The sequence below is a fragment of the Battus philenor genome, unplaced genomic scaffold (genome assembly GCF_028537555.1).
Source record: "Battus philenor isolate CCGP_79_NKW_IND1 unplaced genomic scaffold, ilBatPhil1.0.hap1 SCAF_20, whole genome shotgun sequence".
NCBI lineage: Eukaryota > Metazoa > Arthropoda > Insecta > Lepidoptera > Papilionidae > Battus > Battus philenor.
In genome coordinates, this window is record NW_027181683.1 from 5,200,185 (window position 1) to 5,221,050 (window position 20,866).

At 30.7% G+C, this 20,866-nt stretch overlaps 2 protein-coding genes and 1 long non-coding RNA gene across 4 annotated transcripts; 2 read left to right on the top strand and 1 right to left on the bottom strand.

The window, feature by feature from the left end:
* Positions 1-1,624: 1,624 nt before the first annotated feature.
* BORCS5 (BLOC-1 related complex subunit 5) lies at positions 1,625-7,978 on the bottom strand. 2 transcript variants are annotated; one of them, XM_068765955.1, is made up of 8 exons: positions 7,898-7,978; positions 7,372-7,472; positions 6,590-6,703; positions 5,432-5,601; positions 5,187-5,262; positions 4,449-4,561; positions 3,441-3,575; positions 1,625-2,162 (listed from the first exon to the last, which is right to left on the bottom strand). In XM_068765955.1, exons 2-8 carry the CDS (start codon positions 7,460-7,462, stop codon positions 2,073-2,075), a joined length of 789 nt encoding a protein of 262 aa, XP_068622056.1. In that variant the 5' UTR covers positions 7,463-7,472; positions 7,898-7,978; the 3' UTR covers positions 1,625-2,072. The 2 variants fall into 2 exon arrangements, with proteins under 2 accessions (XP_068622056.1, XP_068622057.1); XM_068765956.1 differs by lacking the exon at positions 7,898-7,978 and adding an exon at positions 7,816-7,873.
* A 327-nt stretch (positions 7,979-8,305) lies between these two features.
* Ufc1 (Ubiquitin-fold modifier conjugating enzyme 1) lies at positions 8,306-10,854 on the top strand. Its single transcript, XM_068765964.1, has 4 exons — positions 8,306-8,528; positions 8,754-8,885; positions 9,478-9,645; positions 10,719-10,854. Exons 1-4 carry the CDS (start codon positions 8,406-8,408, stop codon positions 10,803-10,805), a joined length of 510 nt encoding a protein of 169 aa, XP_068622065.1. The 5' UTR covers positions 8,306-8,405; the 3' UTR covers positions 10,806-10,854.
* Positions 10,855-16,675: 5,821 nt separating this feature from the next.
* On the top strand, positions 16,676-18,187 carry LOC137922671 (uncharacterized). The gene is made up of 4 exons (XR_011107539.1): positions 16,676-16,695; positions 16,769-16,786; positions 17,741-17,764; positions 18,164-18,187. It is a non-coding gene; the product is annotated as an uncharacterized lncRNA (long non-coding RNA).
* Positions 18,188-20,866: the final 2,679 nt, after the last annotated feature.

Genomic DNA, 20,866 nt, shown 5'->3' on the forward strand with positions numbered 1-20,866 from the left:
TTATTAACTTAAATGAAAATATATAAATACAGTGAACTCCATAAAATGCATAAAGTCAAGAGCCAGCGAAAAAGGGACATTTCAAAAGCGCTTCTTGGAAAACGACGCAAAACGAAACAATCGATTATGTTAGCTCGACAACGTTCGCAAATTGCATATTGTAGTGACGCAAACAGTATTCGCAAGGAAAATAAATTCCATTGTTGTTTGTAGTATTTTTTATCATAATTACATTAAATCTGTTTTGTCCTTTGGCTTGACTGGACTTTTTTATTTCTCCTTGGTTTAGGAATAATGAACACGAAATATAAAACCTCAGTTTAATTTGTAAATTAATCGCTTTAAGTATAATCCTTATCATAAACTATCGTCCAACGTGCACACGAGGGGTGTCTATAATAAAGACCAGTCCTCAATGCCTTCCTTTGCATTTACCCTTCTTATTAAAGACGCTGTTTAATAACCAACCATTGCTACACCTCGAACTGGTTCTACTCCTGTCGATTCGGAGGAGTACAGTAAACATAACCTATCTATGTTACGTCGTCTGTACTCATGGCTGTGAACTGTTGGAGAGAAATTTCTATTGTTTGGATTTCGAATGAGACGAATCACATCACAAATTCGGGTTCGTCCGTTTGGTTACCAATGACTAATTAATATCTATGTGGACTGGAGAGTGGACTCGAGAGTCCGTTTTAATAATGCAGTTAAGAGGTCCATTACTAAACATTATGTTGTATTGTAGCATAAAATGTGTCAAAACTTGCGAGTCACGTTAATCAAAAAACAAACCTTACAACCCAAGTACACGAAACACTGGCGGGTAATTAGAACCTAATTGGAATCCTCAAAATTCGTATTTAATGTCAGGTAAATCTCTCTAGTGGGTAAACCCCCCCACTAGGTAAACCGACAATATAGTTAAAGTCAAGAGTGTCGCTGGATGCAGGCAGCGCCAATACCTTTCAATGAGCGTCTATCGGTTGAAAAGAAGAAAATATCTCTCTCCCCGGGCGTTGCAACCATTTTAACCAACGGTTTCGTCTAAATCGAGTATTCTGTACCACGCCTGAGAGCCGCCGCCGTGAGAATTGACGGCGGAATGATGGAGCGGCCTATCAACGCCTCGCCCCTTCTTTCAACAACTATAATAACTTCTTAACGCATATACGATTATGTGTTCTCTAAATTTTATAGATATCTTCCTTTAGCGAAATTAGAATTTTAATCGCAGACTATTAGACAATGCGTAGTGAATGATATTTGTAATTGTTTGATTATTAATATTAAATTCATAGTAAAACATATGTAAAATATAATCAAAAAATAAAAAATGTAATCATAGAAAAAAATATTGAATGCTCTGGTTATCTATAATTATATTTAATTCATTATTTATATTGTATTTGATTGTGTACAATACGTTGATGATCCTTGTAAAACAAATAGGTGTTTTCTATTCTTACCTCTTTCGTTATTCTTGCGTAGCAACACGTTATAGTAAACAGTTTAACCACATGTGGTTATTGTTTGCTATGAAATATTCAAAGTGAACAAATAAAACTACGAATTGCAAATAAACATATATTTAATATTGAAATTATGATGAGATCTTCCCGAAGCGGGACACAAAGCAGATAGTTTTTAGTACAACAGCGGAAATTTTACAAATTGACACATATTTCACATGACAAATATTTTACTAACTATACACAAGAAAAACCTTAGCATAAACATATTTTTACATTTTTCCAGAAATTATTAAAAAAGTTCTCTTTCTCTTCATTTGACGCGTTTATCATTCTATTGATTCAAAACTATATTTATACTATTACTTAGTTTTATACCTTTTATAAGGAAACATTTATATTCAAGATAATCGCTGTTACAATACATCAAGAAGAAAAATATTTTAGACAAAGATCACACATTAAATTGATGAATTTTTTGTTAATTAAACATGTGTTGTCAAAATTTATTTCGTGGTTAGATTTTCCAGGAAATAAGTAAATGTTAATGTTGGTCTTGCTTAGTTTTTCTTTGTATTCACTTAACTATTCATAAATATATTATGAACTACGTTGATCGTTCAAAACAAGAGGTTCGAGCCGCTTGTTTTCAGGTAGCAAAAGGTTCAATTCTTCTATGTCTTGTAAAGTCTGTAAATAAAATATTTACTTATATACACGGAGAATATATAAATGAGCCAATTGTAACACATCCCAAATATTATAATTAGCATTAATAATAAAAAATTAAATATATCTCTTTCACTGTAAAAAAAGAAACAAAAATATTAAATAATTTATCACTGGTCTCAGTAAATAATAGTAACAGCGCGCTGTTTTACCATTTAGGCGTACAAATATAATATTTAAAAATTCTTTTTTTTTAATATTGCGTATGTTAGCTTTAACTTTTAAAATGGTTATTCTAACATTTAATAAATAGAAACAAGAAAATCTAGGGACTAGAATTGCAATACTTTTAAGCAGAAAAATTAAAAACAGAATTGTGTACAAAATTTTAGTATTGGTGTAGATTATAAGTTCCCAACCTTTTGCGAACTATGGCCCTCGTACAAGAAATAATAATTTTAATTTCTCATCGCCATCATCATTTCAGCCGTAATACGTCCACCGCTAAACATATGCCTCTATTTTAAACGGCTCAATAAAACAAAATTCATACCGGCCCCCATTTGGACCCGCTACTGTCCCATCAAAATCTCGAACACCCACTAGGGGGCAGAGCTGCCACAATTGGGAAACCTATTGTTTAGATTCCATTGTCAAATCTATTTTGTAGATAAAACATATATATAAAAATATTTTCGCTCAGAAATCATAGAGACGGTTTTAATAATTTAGTAATAGACGAATTGACAAAACACGCTCATTTGAAAGAATCTACAAGTTAATATTATTGTCGCACTCGCACAGGTAGGTTTAGCTATTTGTCTCACTTATTTGCGATCCCGGAATTGTGTCGATACATGGGCTAACACTTCAACATTAGGAAAAATATGTAATCTCTGATACCTACATAAAGGTATATATCAATATAAAGGAGTTAATGTATAGCTCATAAGTCAGAAAAAAGCTTTAGAACTATTACACTTATTTCCAATCCTGTACAGATCATTTTGAATATACATTATTATTTTTTTTTCTATTGGAATGCGACATGCCAATAACATCTGCCAATAAAAAGTCTGCAGGGATAAATAATAAAAAATAAATATTTTTAATATGTTACTAACCTGGTTTTTTTCACTACATTAACATAACACTAATTTTTGGATCGCTCATTTGCTGTAAATTTAAGTCCTCCTTGGCATAACTAACAGCAAATTGGCTACACATTCACCCTTTTATAGATTTTACGTCGTCTATAACCAATTCCTATGTATATTTTAGAAGTTATAATAACCTTACCTGATTGAGCAAAGAGTTGCACCTGGAGAGTTGATGGGCGACTTCCCGGACTCTGGACAATCGTTCCGCATGCCGAGCATTCGCTCTCTGTTTTTCAACTGTTTGCGCATAGAGACGGGAGATCTCTGCGTCGGCCTGTTCAGAATATATTTTAGATAACAATTAATTTGAAATGGCATTTTAGCAAATTTTTAAACTTCTAGTAGCTAGGTAGAAATGAATTAAATAAATATTAATAAATTTTGCATGACTACATTCATAATTTTACTATAACAAATTTAAAAAAAAATATTTAAATAACCATCCAATAATTTCCAATAAAAGTGTATTAGCCCTGTATAATATAAAATACTACTAAAGGCCGAAATCCGGTGAAGGAGCTTAACCCAGTTTTTTTTTAAATATCCACGTTACGTATTTTTAAAGTTGGATGTAATAATAGTTATCGAGTACACAAGTATAATCATAGAAAGAACATTAAGTTTGATGATAATAATTTTAATATTTTCATTTTAGATGTACGTATTAGGGGAACCGCAAAGTAATGTAGTTTCTGTCGACATATTAGAAAAACCAATTGATTTCTATCGCTCCGGCATTGAAAATTTGTATACTATATGGCAAAAGGTTTGTAACGAAGATGAATATATTGTTGATTAGAAATAAGAACTTGCTAAAAATGTAGTCGTATGAATTTAACTTAGGGAAGCGACATTACTTTCCGATCCCCCTGCTATAACTTCAACTTTGCAATGGCTCATCTCATTAGTCCTAAGACAGTAGTAACATACTTAAAGTTGTAAATTATATGTTGTATATTATTTATATTAAAACCTAGATTTCAGATATTGAATTTAACATAAATGTTTAGTATTTTTTTTTTTTGAGTTTCAGTTGTGAGTTGCATATAGTTTACTTTTGTTTATAATAGACGAATTCAAAAAATAGGTATCGAAAATTTTAACTTCCACTGTTCTAAAAAGCACAAAATTTGTTAGATGTTTTTACCTCTTTAACTTTAGCAACAAGATTCATTTCATCCGCTGCTAAAGGTTGAGCGCATGCCGATAGATGTGCCTGCAATCGAGTTGTCATACGAACCCATGGTCTGTAGTCTAAGCCTGCATTAATAGAAGTGTTCATGTTACTTTTTTATTAATACATAGTTCAGGAACCTGTGACTATTATTGGGCCAGACAATTATTATTTTATAAAAGGTCAAAGTTAAAAGCGATGGGCGACTATAAAGTGTGACTAAAGGTGGCAAGTACCAAAGTTAAAAATAACAACTTCATCATCATTTCAACTGTAGAATGACCACTGCTAGACCTTCATAGATATGTAAAAACCCAAATTAAAGAGTAATTTTTGATATTTTCTACAGAGTGATGTCAGAAATCACATCCAGCCAATCACTTGCCAGACATCCCTAAATTTTATTGACCTTCAACTTTACTTACATGTTAGCATAATCAGAAAGTTCTAACAGTTATTACTCCTAGTCAAACCTTTGGTACCTATTACCTGCCAAAGACGCTACATGTCTTCTTTATAGCCACCCATCGCTTGAACCTGTAAGGTCTGAAGGACCAGACCATAACAAATTTCAAGATTTTTCTATAAAATAAAGAAGGTCTAGAATTTGTGGGCAAGAGCGCATTGTTTAGCCCATAGTAGTTGTTAAATGCAAATTTAAGTTCAAATATGTGAATGGCCACCAATACCTTTGTCAATATTTTTTTTTACCTGCTATTACTTCTGGATCTCGAGCACCAGGTAAGCCAAGTGTGCCTCTCATAATAGGCAAAAATGTTGGTATTTCCTGTTAAACAAATAATAAAAATTCATCATCATTTCAATCATATGCCATTCACTGCTTCACATGAGCCTCCTCTATAGATCTGCATCCAAAGTGATCCTATAACTTCAGCTTAAAAAAAATCGTTAAAAAAGATACCTCTAAAGTAAAATTCTTTGAGCATGAAACATACCTGCAGCCTTTGTATATCTTCATCTAACTGAGTATCTGATGCAGGCTTAACCACAACAATATCTCTTGCACGTTTGTTCTTCCTCGCCTGCAAACTCAATTGACGTCGCTGTAGAATTGACTTTTTACTATCCGTCACTCTTTGATTCTTTGTGGATGTTTTTGGTGAATCTAATTAAAAATGTTTATATTCCTTAATAAGACGATTGTATTATACCTAAATTATGTAGACAATCAAACAATATAATACATGTAATTATATTATCTTTTTACATACATGGGTATTAGTTATATGTCTGGAAGCTTAAAAGAGCTTTAAAGACTACAGTTTCAGAAATAATAAATAACAATGATGATATAGTTGAAGAAGCTTTTCCATAATTTGGATTATTAAATATGCAGATTTGTACTGCTTCTAGAAGTTATGTGGTCTGTAGCATTCCAATAAAAAAATTAATGTAACAATTTACTCAGAGATTACTTTATACAAAAAGATGGCTCTACATTCACCCCTTTGAGGCTTTTACTATCAATATCTAAACTACCCTGTGTAAGTATTTTTATCAAAACATACAAACAAAATGGTTTTTTTACTCAAAAGACAGTTTCCTAAAATTATAGTATTAGTGAAACGGTTATACCATGCCTTAGGAAAAGGTGGCGAGGTGGAGGCCAAGAAAAAAGGTCATGAGGCGTGAAAGTTGATGGTGGATAGCAGAACAGTGCGGCCGATACACTGCCTACATAAGGCGCGGTACAATTGTTTCGATCCCACTATATCAAGATTACCTCTTACAATATATCTATATGAGTAAATAACTTGAACATTTCTTACATATTTATCTAAGAAGAGAGATATAATTAAAACCCTGAAATTGCCTTAGTATCTATTGGCTGAAGATTGTAGTTTTGATTTATGTCTGCCTCTCAATTTGACTTAATTACATAACATCACCCCAGTCACAAAAGCTTCAACAAAACTTCAAATGATATGTCCACTAGTGGTTCAAGGCTCTTTTTATTTCTCCAGACTACTATAGGCCATAGAAATACCCCAATTTTTTAGGACATTTTAGAATAATAAGATTAAATAAAATTATTCTTCTTTGCATAATATTTGTAACATATTTATAAAGGATTATGTTTCATAAAAATGTACCTCCAATTGGTCTATCAACAGTATATGATATGTAAGGTAATTCTGAATCAGAACAAATACTAGCCCCTGGTGAATTATTCCCACTTGTTGTAGCATCATTACTTCTGTATGAATCTGGAAGAGAATTTATATGTGTTTTATTAGATGTTATACATGCTTACAATAAATATAATGTTTTTGAATTATCATCCAAAAAATGAAATAAATGTTCCAAACAAAATTTACAAAAGCTTATAAGATAATACATACTACAGAATTAAATATAACTAATAGATACTACAGAATAGACCTGACTAATGTATTTAGAATTTTATGAGAGAGATATCAAAAAAATCCCAACCCAGTTTGTTGTAGACTGTACATATCAGTGTTTATTTCAACCCACATATTTTTAAAATATGGAGTCTCGATTTAGTTTCATAATTTTCTATCAAATTGGGTTCTAAGGGATTCTTTTCTAGACATACACAAGAGATCATTAAGAATCATCCACAGTGGACAATAATATGAATTAAGGTTTGCCTTCTATTACTTATTTTTAACACTACATCAAATAGTCTTCAAAATTACCATCAGTTTTATTTAAAGAAAAGACTAATGACTTATGTAACAAAGTAACTGAGACATATTTAATAAAAAAAAACTTAGCAGTTAATTTTATCTTCCAAATGGTATTACAGTTTTGTTGTCTTTGCAAATAAATGTGACTATTAAGTGCCATAAGAAAATTATTGAAATGCATAACATCAATCAAGAGTTATCCAAATATGTAATAATTGTACCAGGGAGACTAGAACCAGCTATTGTGTGCCCCCGTCGAACCGGCGGAGCCCTCTGTGGTTGTTTGTTGGGCATAGATTGCTCGGAGCCCATTTTTCATTAACTGAAAGCAAGTTGAGGCTCTTTGTTATATCTTAACATTAAATCATGTAGAAAAAAAAACATTATTACACATAATATTGTCGCATGATAGTAATAGCAAAGATGGTGTCATTTTTCAATCTTTCGTAAAGAATACTAGGAATTTAACATTTAAACTTATTAAATAATAACTCTTTTAATTTTGACTGTCATGACCTTTCAATTAAAATAACTTTATCGTTTTTATCATTTATACTAATTATTTTTTATGTATCGAAATTGAACCGATGTTATTGATAATACTTTAAATAATGGAAACAAATTACAACTTAAAATTATAATTATGGTTTTAAAATGTACTTTACGTTTATTTTAACTGATTAGTTACGTTTAGTTCTCTTTGTACTGGTTGTACCTATATATAGTGCATTTTGAAATATACAATACCTAAGATTATAACACAACTATAACACCAGACTAAATACTTTTTCTCGTAATTGCAAAATGGTTAAAAAGACATCAACAATCATTAACAAATGTCAAAATACATCTATCAAATATTTCCTTCATTGTCATTGACTTCATAAACTTTCGCCATAAAAAAATACGTACATAGTATTTTTTTACTACTATGCAATTTTGTATATATTTTCTAGACTGTACAATAAAGAATATTAAAATAAATTGTATACATTAAACACTTTTGCTAGTTTTACAAAAAAAACATATTTATTGTACCCAAAAAATAGCATGATCTAGATATGTTTTTAATCAGTATAGTTTGAACAGTTTCATATAAATGTTTATTTATGAAAAATTTGGAGATCAGGAACGTGGTTTAATCGTACCAGCTGCGAATGGTAACTTTGACATTTACTTGTATACGTACACAATCGTGTTCTTAAATCAGCGTTAAATAAAAATTATGTTTTAACATTTTGCGGACTTAAACAGAATGGTTGACGAGAGTACAAGGAAAACTCTTAGCAGTATACCGTTACTGCAAACTAAAGCAGGTCCCAGAGATAAGGAATTATGGGTCAACAGGTTAAAGGAAGAATATCAAGCTCTTATAAAGGTATTTACTTTAATTTGTCTTATTGATTAACGACCAAAAGATAAAAAAAGATGATGTTATATTCGTCAGTTATAATTTCCTTTCAAAAAAATGTTAAAACTATATATGGATAATTTTTCTTTTTAACCTTATGTTAAATTTTATCAATGATACTAATAAAAAATATTTCTGGTGTTCAATAAACGCAGTAATTAATAGAAAGTCCTCAATTTACTTTTATTTCAGTACGTTCAGAATAATAAAGCAGCTGACAATGACTGGTTTAGATTGGAGTCAGATAAAACTGGAACGAGATGGTTTGGAAAATGTTGGTACGTCCATAACCTGCTGAAATATGAATTTGATTTGGAATTTGATGTAAGTAGATAAAATTCAAGCTTTACAAGAAATGTTCAAGAACATATTAGAAAGTTTCTAAATGCTGATGGCAAAGGGAAATGTTCTTGCTTGGTCTATTGGTATCAGCTTTCACTCAAGTAATTTAATAAGAATATTATTGTATCATTGCTAAACCTATATCTTCTTAGTGTAAAAAATACAACTTTATTGTATTTAGTAAAAAGCTCCTAATGCACATAAAATGGATTTTATAATTGAACCCTTATAATGTGCAGATATTAAGCAGAATTTTTATTCGAAAATTTGGTTGAAATTAGTTCATTTTATGTTAGAAAATGAGTCAATATGTTGGAATTCCAAAAACTGCACATATATGATAGTTGCTTGATTATTATTTTAATATAACTGAATATAAACAGTTCCGTTTGGTTATGGCTATTATTTAGTTAAATATCTGTATATTTTAAATGTTAATACATCTAAACTCCAGATATATGTTAACATTTAATAATTATCAAATAGAAAGCCAACACTAACTGTTAATAAGATTTTAACTGAACTGCAACAATATATAGTTATGTGTATTGATTATAGTATAATTTTTTAATAGATTCCTGTAACTTATCCCACAACTGCACCCGAGCTAGCACTTCCAGGTCTTGATGGAAAGACAGCTAAAATGTACAGGGGTGGCAAAATTTGTCTAACGGATCACTTCAAGCCATTGTGGGCAAGAAATGTTCCAAAATTTGGCATTGCACATGCTATGGCTCTTGGGGTAAGTTATTTTTATTTTACAAATATTTTATCTCCAAAAAATATCGTAATAATTTAATGTACATTGAAGGTTATATTTTTGTATGTAAATTTTTTATTAAGAAAATTTTACTACATATACAAAAGTCTGGTGTTAATTTGATATTAGTGGTTTACTAAGTTTAAACAGCAATATAAAGAAGACAATCAGAAATGAGGTTGCATTTTTAACTACAGATGATGTAGTCCTTTATTATGGAAAGAATTTTTGAATTTGAACAATTCGTGGATGTGAATGAGAGATTAATTAGGATGATGATCCTTGCTTTTGTTCAAGTAAAATATGAAAATAGATTCAAATTGTTATTTTTACTAGTAGTAACTTATTGAAAATCTCCAAATATTAAAAGAAATAACATCTTGCTAATATACATCTAGTCAGAAAAGTCATATAAGAAATGATCCATAAGCTACAAATATCTGTGGGAGTGGACCTCTGATTGAATCCTGAAAATTATAAAAGGATTCAATTGAATATCATCACACAAAATTTATGTAATAAAAAAAGTATACTCATTCTACAAGTTATATTTCTGCTTGCTTATAATTTATAGACATATGTGAGCCTAGAATTCTTTGCCTTATGTAATATATCAAACTCTTCTTTAACAACCTTTTTAAATAACTTATAAATAAATAAAAAATTATACACAATTTTTTGTTCTATCATGAACTTCCAAAGAATGATTCATAATTTTATGTAGTGTTCAGTATTTTATGTTATGAATTTAATGTATCTCATTTCAAAAATTAAATAAGAAACTTTGGAAGTAAAAAAAAAGAACCATTAATTAGACTTAACAATAAATAAACATACACCAGCTGTTCAAAGTGTTCTTCAAACCTAACAGTTGTGTCACAAATCTGATGTATCTACTGATGATGGCAGTTTTAGTTTAGTTGATAGTGTTGTAATTTGGCAATGGTGAAATTTTGCCCGTATAATATTTTACTGCATCTTATATATACCACTGATGGTTGTTGACATCATTTTCTATTCCTTAACTAACCATAACTCCTGAATTTTGTTTCCAGCTGGGTCCTTGGCTTGCAGTTGAAATTCCAGACCTTATAGAAAAGGGTGTAATAACATACCAAGAGAAATCTGAAGAAGCTAAGTGACATCAGATGTTATGAAGAACTTTGTACAGATGTAATATTATGATAATAAATGTACGCAGAATTTTTACAATTGTTTTTTATTAAACACCTATTGAACTGCAATACCTCCACTGTTAAACACAGGCTCCTCCTTTGATTTCCAATAAGATTTATCGGAAGCAAGCTACATCCAGCGTCTTCCAACGACCTTAACGTGGTCCTCTATAGATCTTGTAGGTGGACGTCCAATCTGCACATGCCGGTCCGTGGTTTTCACTATAAAACATTTATCCTTCGTGTGCTGCATCTTGGCGCCTGTAATTGCCAGGAAAGAATTTTTTTTTACTATAAATGAAATATTATTTATGATCCTGTGGTCTGTTGTACACCAATAGCAAGCGATTATAAACTGTATTTTCAGGGTGAATCGATATGATGTAGCTTACTTTATTATGAGCATATCTGACCTGTACATACCTGGGGAGTTTGGATAAAAATGTCTATAGGCTTTCGACAAGTTAAAGCCCCAACAGCTATCTGTTTTACGTACTACATGACGTGCATATTGCCGACTCAGTTTTTCGTGTCGCTGGGTTATTTATTTATTTTATTATCTTCTGAAAATTTACAGTTAGGATAAATAACAAAATAGTATAAATTTAATTTTTTTATTCCATCTCATAGAAAATTGTTAAGCATAGGCATCTACATGGATTGTTTAGCGATTGTGACTTTCATATTTTATCGGCTACTTGGTAGCCAGGCTAAACAGACTGGCACTAAAATAATTGTCTTGATTTCGGGTCGAACAATGGCTGAACTGCAATAGGACGATAATCTATGTGTCGCACAACTGTGGGAAATTTCCGTTAGAAGCAACGCCGAACATTAAATCACGTCGGGCTCACTAAAGTAGGGTATGAGAGTTCTGTGTTCACTAGGTCTATACGACCATGGGAGTAGGAATGATTTTTTTTGGAAACAGTTTAAATTATACACCATACGACCCGCTGAGTAATTACAGCGTAGAACGTTGACATCGATCTCTCATAACTGATTTAACTGCACGAATTATGTCAACGAGCATTTGGATCAAAGAGATACCCATAACAATGTTGGGACTGTCACCCGTAACGCGCTTTAATTACAAAATGCTGCTCAATTTTCCTTCAACAGCTGTACAAAAAATACAACCTGCAATTTCTTTGAATAGTCACAGTTAAGCTCACACCTCAAATACAACTACGTCGAAAAACTGCGCAAAAGTTATAGCATCGTTGACACCAGTAACATTACCAAAAGTAATCTTGTTCATAGACGTCGAGGAATGGCTGAAGTGCAATAGGACAATAAGTCGCCTGACTATGGGAACCTTTCATTTCCCGCAATTGTATAAATAGCTATGTAACTTTGACATACTCAAACACTCTGCTTAGGTTCGCTCTTCGGTTTACTTAGCACAACTGTTGTTTATTGCAATTAGGATAGAGAATATCTAAACTATTAAGTTTCTCTACACATGAAAAATCAAATAAACTCGATTCAGTATTTATAAATTAAAAATGGGCATCACATGGGATCCAAGTGTCACGAGGTAAGTCCAGCTGATCTATCGGCCACAGGTGAGAGCAATGAGAGAATCTAATCATAAGTTACATCTTTGTTAAAAGTGTCAATAAGCTAAGTTAATTAATTTATCTGAAGAGAGCCCCTAGCCTTCAATCAATAACAGAATTTGATAATTCTGAATTGTGGTTCAAGTCTAATTATATCAATTGAGTTGAGATTTTAATTGAAGTCTTAATTCATTAATATTTAATTAACTTGTAATTTAACAGAAACACATCGATTTAAACTTTTAGTGCAACCTTGGGTAAGGAGTAATAAATTTATTTTTTATAGACGCAAAAGATATAAATTCTACAAAACCAATGCCTTGTTTTTATTTCATTTTTAAAACTGAGTTTATTCCGCCCCTATTTCTGTATACTGCAAAATTCTAAATTGAAAACGATAAAAAGTGATAAATAAACGTGTCGATAAGATTGTAACTTATTATTTATAACACTTGGGTGTTAGGCAAAGAACAATAAAATATTCACGTGAGTAAAACTTATGTAAAAATGAATTTTACGCCAACACCAATCGCATTAATGGGTGGTCTATTTTACTTGCGACTTGTGTAGGTGCAATATAAGCAACCATAAATCTCATTTACAAGATTACGTACTATGTACGCTTTCTGGGGTTCCAATTCAATGGCATTGTATTATGAATGTAGGACGTATGAAAAATACATATGTACATAGAGTACTTAAAATCGATTGTTCATAATAGAATAATATGTCAAATCAAATGCGAGCTACTTTAGCTTGTATGATCTAAAAGCTATAGTGATGGCCTTTCTTAAATATGAAAGGTGATGAACAAAACTATTGTAAAAATTGTTTAATGTACATAAAACAAAGTATATATTTTACTAAACAAAATAGCTGTTTAAGTTTTATAGCGGGTCCGTTTTTCGTTACAGAAAAAAAGATTTATGTGAAATAAAGTTTGTTCTTAACTATGTGGTATTTCCATTGGTTTTTAAAATAATTACACAGCCTAAATTTATCACAAATGCTAAAAGGGCTGTATATGACCAAGTATATTCAGCTTCAATATTCTAATAGTCGAAAAAATAACGTTTGCATTCTTTGTGGCAGCAAATACATGGTAAATCAAAAGACAGTTTATATTTAACGAAGGTTAAAAAGTTCACGGAAAACGCGGTAATTGGTTTTATGGTTTTATTACTTGTTCATGAAAAAATTGATATTTAGAAATTTTATTATAACGAACTGTAAAGTTTCTTATCTGGATGCTATAGGTGAAGAATATACTTGGTCGGGTTATAAATATAATAATAATCAAAAATCAACAAAATGTAACTTTTGAATTTGGAACCTGTAAATTTTATATAATTATTCCTCGTGTTTTATTCTTTTCGCGCCTGTATATTGTATAATATTTTGTCATGGTGAAATTGAGTGGAAATGTAAATTTTCTCCTGCGAAATATTAGGTATTTAATTTTAATCAAAACTTTCACTTTCAGAATGTGGACAAAACGAAGCTACATTTACCTGTTTTGTCTTTGTGCAATAATCAATGCCAATCCTATAGTAAGTAATATTTAAGTCCAAAATTAACAATAAAAAATAAGAGTAAAAATCAAGACGAAAAGTAAAACGGTACGAAAAACTTTAAGAATCTAAATGTGCGAATAATTGTTCTAATTTTCGTGTACTCTTCATTAACATAGAAATTCCTTTAGTAAAATGGTCTCAAATCTACATTGCTGTTGGCTAGTCATTACTGTATACAATTAATAAAAAAACTAAGAAACTATTCTTGTTTATATCTTCTAATATATAAAATTCTCGTGTCACGGTGTTCGAACTTGAACTCCTCCGAAACGGCTTGACCGATTTTTACCAAATTTTACATGCGTATTCAGTATGTCTGAGAATCGGCTACTATCTATTTTCCATACCCCTAAGTGATAAGGGTGGGCCACCCCTAAATTTTATTTTCAATTTTTTTAGACAAATTTTTTGGTTTTTATTTTATTATGATACAGCATACAAAAATACATACAAACCTAAATTTTCACCCCTCTACGATCAACCCTTATCTTACATTTGTTAATTAAAAACTTTAATTTTTTTTGCAAAACAACGTTTGCGGGATCAGCTAGTATTTTATATAAATGATCTGAAACGTCTTATTCTAAAGGCATGCACATCCAAATACATTTTTAATTGTGAAAGTATGAAATACAGATATTGAACCGTTCTCTCAAAATCACCAAATTTGTAAATTTGCAATAGATCCCAGCTGAACGCCACTAAAAAACTAGTAACTACCATCACCGCTATCAAATTATGATGGTATCATGAAAATCTTTAGTACCATTCTTCGCTAGATAATCCGTGAAACATCATTTTTTCCTCAAGGAGAAATATATATAAGCTTCTTAAAATATACTAATAAATACAACTATTTTCAGCCGGTAAGTTACTTTAATTTTTAATATTATTTATTAATTCAGGACAAGTCAAAAATTATTTCATTTGGTTTTTATTCTCCGAAATAACTTATAAATAAAAATAATGCTCGTGTATATTAAAATAGAGGTTTTGGATTTGATAAGGTTATTGTTAAATTTGAAAAAATTAAAGTTAATATTTTCAATAGAGGTTTTCATGCATTTCAATAAGGTTTTAATGAGAAACATGCAACGAGATACATTCATTATAAATAAACGATTTAATTGCTACAACTTTTACAATAAATATAACAAAACTACTGTTTTTGTTTAACAAATAGCAATTGCAGATCACTAAAATTTGAGCAAGTATTTCGTGACATTTTCTTTTTTAATTAAAATTAATAAATTTAAACGATATTTAAAATTTACAGGATGACGTAAGTATAAAAGCTGTTTATAGAAATTGAAAAGCTTTTCTTATTAAAGTTATTATACATCGGCATTCATAAGATTGTAGTGACGTTTTATCCCAGAAATCATTTGCCAAAAATGATTTACTTTTTCGGTAAATGAGAGATGTATAAAAATATAATAGTATATTATTTAATTTTTGAAATAAAGAGCGTAGTTGCGCATAGTAAGTCTTAGTGTATGTACTTGTAATTTTTTAACGTGTTTTTAAAATATCGAAATGTAGATTTTGAAATTTTGATTAATAATAAACGTAAAAATTAAAATTAAACTTCTTATTAAATTTGAACACAAAAACATTAATAAGAGAAATAAACATAATATTTTAGGAAACGCCGGCTCCGGCGAGTGTAAGTATATTTGCAAATAATAAAATTACAAATTTCTGATGACTCCGTAATCATTACGCACAATAAACGAATAATTTTACTTTATAATTAAATATAATACTACCATATAAATAGTTTCCATAATTACATTCTGAATACATGTAGGGATTTGCTAGTTTAAGTTACTAAAATCATACTTAATTTTATATTATCGAACAGGATCAAACTACAGCGGCACAAGTAAGTTTTTTTATAAAAAAATAGTTTTTTTTTTCATTTTTGATGTCTGAACCTAGACCTAGATATTTCTGTATCATCATCATATCAGCCGATAGACGCCTGTAGCAAAGCATATGTCTTCCACAAGCTTCGTCACCATGACAAATTTGTTGCCTGCATGCAGCGACTTCCTCGACCGTTACTATGACGTCGTTCAACTAGTGAGCCCCTTAATAGTTATAGACCTACGACACAGGCACTCACGCCGCGTCTTCCGGCTAGTAGTGGAACTTTTCGGCCCCTACTTTCGTCGGTTGCTCAAGGGATGTGCCCCGCCCCCTTGCACTTGAGATGAGCAATTTATATTTTAAATAGATGATCCTAAACAACTTCAGCCACATAATTTAACTTAATTAAACGGCTGTCATCACCAAGAATTCAAAATTGTTCGTCTTAATCAGGATTTAAATGTAATTTTTAATTTCTATAATGGCTTCTTTTGGGTATTTCCAGACAGAAACCACTACTGTTGCGGTGAGAATTCAAAATATTTTTTTTATTAATTTTTTTCAATATTAATTCCCCTCAAGGGCCCCTGAGAGCGTCCGAGTACCTTGTTGTATACACAAACTTTCATAACTGTTTTAAATTTTTATATCTAATTGAAAACTATTTATATCTAGTTACTACTATTTTATATCTAGTTAAAAAATAATACTTTGATAATTATCCTAAGCATTGACATATATAATATATGTTACAACTTGCGTTAAATTAATTTTAAGTTCGATTAAAATTTCAACAATAAGAAATAAATTTTATGTGTTTAATTATAGCCAGGGGAAACCACTACTGTAGTAAGTATTTTTGAACATGTTTATGTCTCTGGACCGAAAAAAATAATTTATTACAACGAATGACAATTTTCAGGCCAGTAGCAGTGCAGTGGTAAAATATTTTTATTTTCAATGTAGACTATAAGATTAATTTTACTGTATTGACAGTTGACGTATTGACGTTCACATATAAAATTATTAACCATACAAATAGTTTATAGATAAATTAAGCGTCAGAAACCGTGTCACTTTAATATTAGGTAAAGTACCAGATGAGTAGAGTAGACAGATGATATTGTTGCGGTCAATGGAACTCGCTAGATGTAAACCACTTCCAACGGGTCCTTTTACTAATCTATGGAGGAGGCCTATGTCCAGTGGTTGATTTCCTGTGGCCGAAAAGTTGATGATAATGATAGTAGAAACAAGAGTGTAGCTTACCAAAAAATCGATTGAGTGTGGTTTTGTAAGTGTCGTCTTTATTGCACTGTTCTCATAGATAGACAAAGAAAATAACAAAACTGAGCCTAGGTGAAAATTAATGGTTTCCAAAGTGCCAAATTAAATACTTGCTACTACAATATTTTATTTTGTTTACACTTCGCGAATTTCTAGAATATACGGTGTGTCAGGGAGTGCGTTAAAGTTGCCTAGTTATACCGTATATAAATTCTTATGCAGCAGAACAAAACCAATATACTTGTACATGAACTTAGTCATTAGTAATGCTAGTATCTAAATAAAAAGCTTGATTTTGAAACTTTATTTCGTTGTTTCCAACATTTTATTCGTATCGGATGGAACTCATTTTTACCTCAACAGTGACATAAGTATGCAAAACTGCCTCCGTCTTTCCATATAAACGACCCATTTCGACTAAATTCCGTCTAAGGCTAAGATCCGTCTCCCATACCTTTTGGTTCCCTCCGATTAGTCTTGCAATAGAAATTATTTTAAATACTCTCTCTACTCTCATAATGTGTTAAAAGTCTTTATATTAATTTAGTAATATTTAGTTTTAAAGCTTTTTTTGTCTTTTGTTAATTAATATTAATATTTATTACAGACGGAAGCAGCAAATACTTCATCTGTAAGTTTTATTTTTAATATTTAAAAAAAATTGGTCTAAACCTTCGGTCTTGCATTATTGGAATTGACAAATTCCACTAGTGTAAGGGAGCAGAGCGAGAACATTTAACCTTTATGTATACCTCGTTTATGTAATTTAGCTCAAAAGTTCCTTTCGTAACCTCGGCCTGGGCCGTTCCACAATATTGAATTTTTGGATTTAGTTTTTGGTCTTGTCTTGTCTTCTCGACCGCAAAACGTAGGCCACCCCCAAAATCGCCACGATGACTTGTTTTGCGCGGGATGCTGTCCAGCGACTACCCGTGACCTTAACTCGTTCCATTATTGTACTTAATGTAATAAAAGTATATTTTTCAAAGTACATTAATTTCAAGTACATTAATCAAAGTATTATTTTCAGGCCAGTACTGTAGTGGTGAGTTTAGTTTTGTATATCATATCATAACATTGCTTCGCGTAAGTAAACTCAGTCAATATAATTTTATTTTTTCAATAATTCTGAAGGTTATACTTTATTTTATAGCTAACTGTGAGTATACATCATATTAATTACTTCAGCCAAAGGATATCAACTGCTACACATGGCCCTTTCAATAGACTTTCATAAGGACCAGTTGGGAGTGTACAACATTGAGCATCTTTCAACGTCGTCACTAGTTGGTATGTCCAACTTGGGCTGGGGGTTTTACAAAGAAGTGGTGCATCAGACTATCAATAGGAATAAGGGTTTAAACTATAAGAACACAAAATAATATAAAAGATCAATGTAAACTATCCATATAATTAAAAAAATAAATAAAAGTAAAGATACAAATAAAAATTGTAATTAAAAATCGTCAATAAAAAAAAAACAAAATTAAAAGATGCTGTAATAAAAACCAAATGTGACTAGGAATGTAGATGAGGAAAAAAAGAAATAAATTTTGAAGAATTTAAGGAAAGTGAAAAAAAAAAGTGCAGAAAGATAGGAGAAAGATTAATAAAAGTATATAAATTGAAAAAAATATTTTACTCTAAAATGTAACGTATTTGTTCCAAACAAATCAGGGACAATGAGAAGCCCCCTACAACAGGAACCATAAAAAATAAAAATAAAAATAAAAACTTGTGGGCGGATGTCCTATGCTGCGGTTGCCAGTCCAGAAACCTAAGGTCTGAGGACGTCTGTTTTGCCGTCTGCCCATTGCAACTTGCCCATCTGCTGTGCTATAGTCGGGTATTATCTTCCGCCGACGGATCCTCTCTAAATTTTGATTTGATCTCGAAAAAAAAAGAAAAATATCGACCTTCTAGATCAGTATAATTATAATATTATTAAAAAAATATACTTACGAAATATAATTAATTTCCAGTTACCGGTAAGTAAGTTTCTTTTGCAACAATTTTTTTTATATTACACATTAATTTCACAATTTTTAATGGTTTTATTTTAGCTTGATTTCGTAAGTTTTCCAAACGTTTTTTTCTTAATAAATTTGTTTTTAACTGCATATGCACTAATTATTATCCTTATTCTTACATTTTAGACGACGGTTAGTTGTAAAATCGTTTATTCTTTAATATTTAAATAATTTTTGTCCTTAAAAAACTTTAAAATAAATTATCATTATAGCCAAAGGTTTGTAAATATACGTAATTATTTATTATTTTGTAAGCTACGTAATATTCCCGTATTAATATTTGATTTATTACTTTTAATTTTTAGAACGTGGTATGTATTCCAAAGCATTCATTATAAAACCAATAATTTAATTATGCTATTGTTTTTTACTGACCTTCAGTTGTATAACAAGGAGTAATTTCAAATGCATTTGGTTTTTTATTTCAGTTTACGGTATGTTACTTAGGTTAATTATGAAAAGTACAATGTTTAGTACATATTTCTATTTCATTCGATTCGCGCAAAGGGACGAAATACAAATTGTGGTGTGTATGCTTCCGAACTATTAATTCGTAGTTGGAACATCTGCTTCATTTTGGACGACTTTTGGGAATATGGTAGAAATGTTACTGCAGGGGTCCATCGGAACGAGCTAAATTTTGAAAGTGGTTTATGAAAAAAATTTGGAGACCTCTTACCTCTCATTACCATAACATAAAAGTTAAAATTATTTAGAAAAGAATAACTTAATTTTATTTTTATAGCACATAAAATAAAAATTAAATCTTTTTATTAAACTATTGCAGGATCGATACGTAAGTTTTGACTGTAACAAATAACATGTTTAATGAATTATAATTAAATCTATATTAATAAGCCTATATTTTTAAATTTATTTTTACGTTTCCTTTCCATGCCTCGTGTTTTCAAACGGTGAGTTATATAATCATTTTTTAATTATTTTTTTTTGAAAACAAGAACTAAAAAGTGTCCTTTATTGTTTACAGGCGTAGGGTGTGAGTAGAAATATTGTATATCATTATTCATAGGACATTTGCCTACACATACTTTGAATATACACGTTTAAAACAATTACAAAAGACACACCGGATGGAGACTGTCGACATACATAATAAAGATTAAACGTATTCAATGCTTTTTGATAGAAACCAACGATAATAAGAATGACAATATAAATACATATTGAATTTATCGTAAGTTCATTCGTCACCATTCCTATGTCAGCCGATTGCCACCCATTATAAAACATTAGCCTACCCCAAAGATTGCTATGATGACTGTGCTGTCCGTATCCAGAGACTTCCTGCAACTTTGCTTCTATCTTACGTTCACCTAGTCTAGCCTAATCACACCGCGTCTACCGGCTTGTGATCGCTGCTTGAGGACGTTTCGACTCCAACGCCCGTCAGGTACACGAGCGATGTGCTTCGTCAGACTAGCAATTCTACGAGTTTTAAGTCCATTATAATTATCTAAATGGTTCCACACAGAAGAAATAGCATTTTTAAGTACAAATCTTATATTACCTATATTTATTAAAAATTCACATAGTTATTTATCAGCAAATTAATTTTTGCAGCAACCGGTAAGTAAGAAATAATAAAATGAGCTATATAGATTTTTCATTTGAAACGTTTCCAATATAAATCTGTATGTGTAAATATTTTTATGTTTTTAAATATATTACACAGTTTAGAATAT

Bases quoted from the DNA above. Each gene is read 5' to 3' on its own strand.
- Ufc1 (XM_068765964.1), top strand. From the start codon at position 8,406: ATGGTTGACGAGAGTACAAGGAAAACTCTTAGCAGTATACCGTTACTG. The intron at 8,529-8,753 runs GTATTTACTTTA...CTTTTATTTCAG, and splicing joins AATATCAAGCTCTTATAAAG to TACGTTCAGAATAATAAAGC. The intron at 9,646-10,718 runs GTAAGTTATTTT...TTTTGTTTCCAG, and splicing joins CACATGCTATGGCTCTTGGG to CTGGGTCCTTGGCTTGCAGT.
- BORCS5 (XM_068765955.1), bottom strand. From the start codon at position 7,462: ATGGGCTCCGAGCAATCTATGCCCAACAAACAACCACAGAGGGCTCCG. The intron at 5,263-5,431 runs GTATGTTTCATG...TTTGTTTAACAG, and splicing joins AAGATATACAAAGGCTGCAG to GAAATACCAACATTTTTGCC. The intron at 2,163-3,440 runs GTAAGGTTATTA...TTTTATTTACAG, and splicing joins GCAACTCTTTGCTCAATCAG to ACTTTACAAGACATAGAAGA.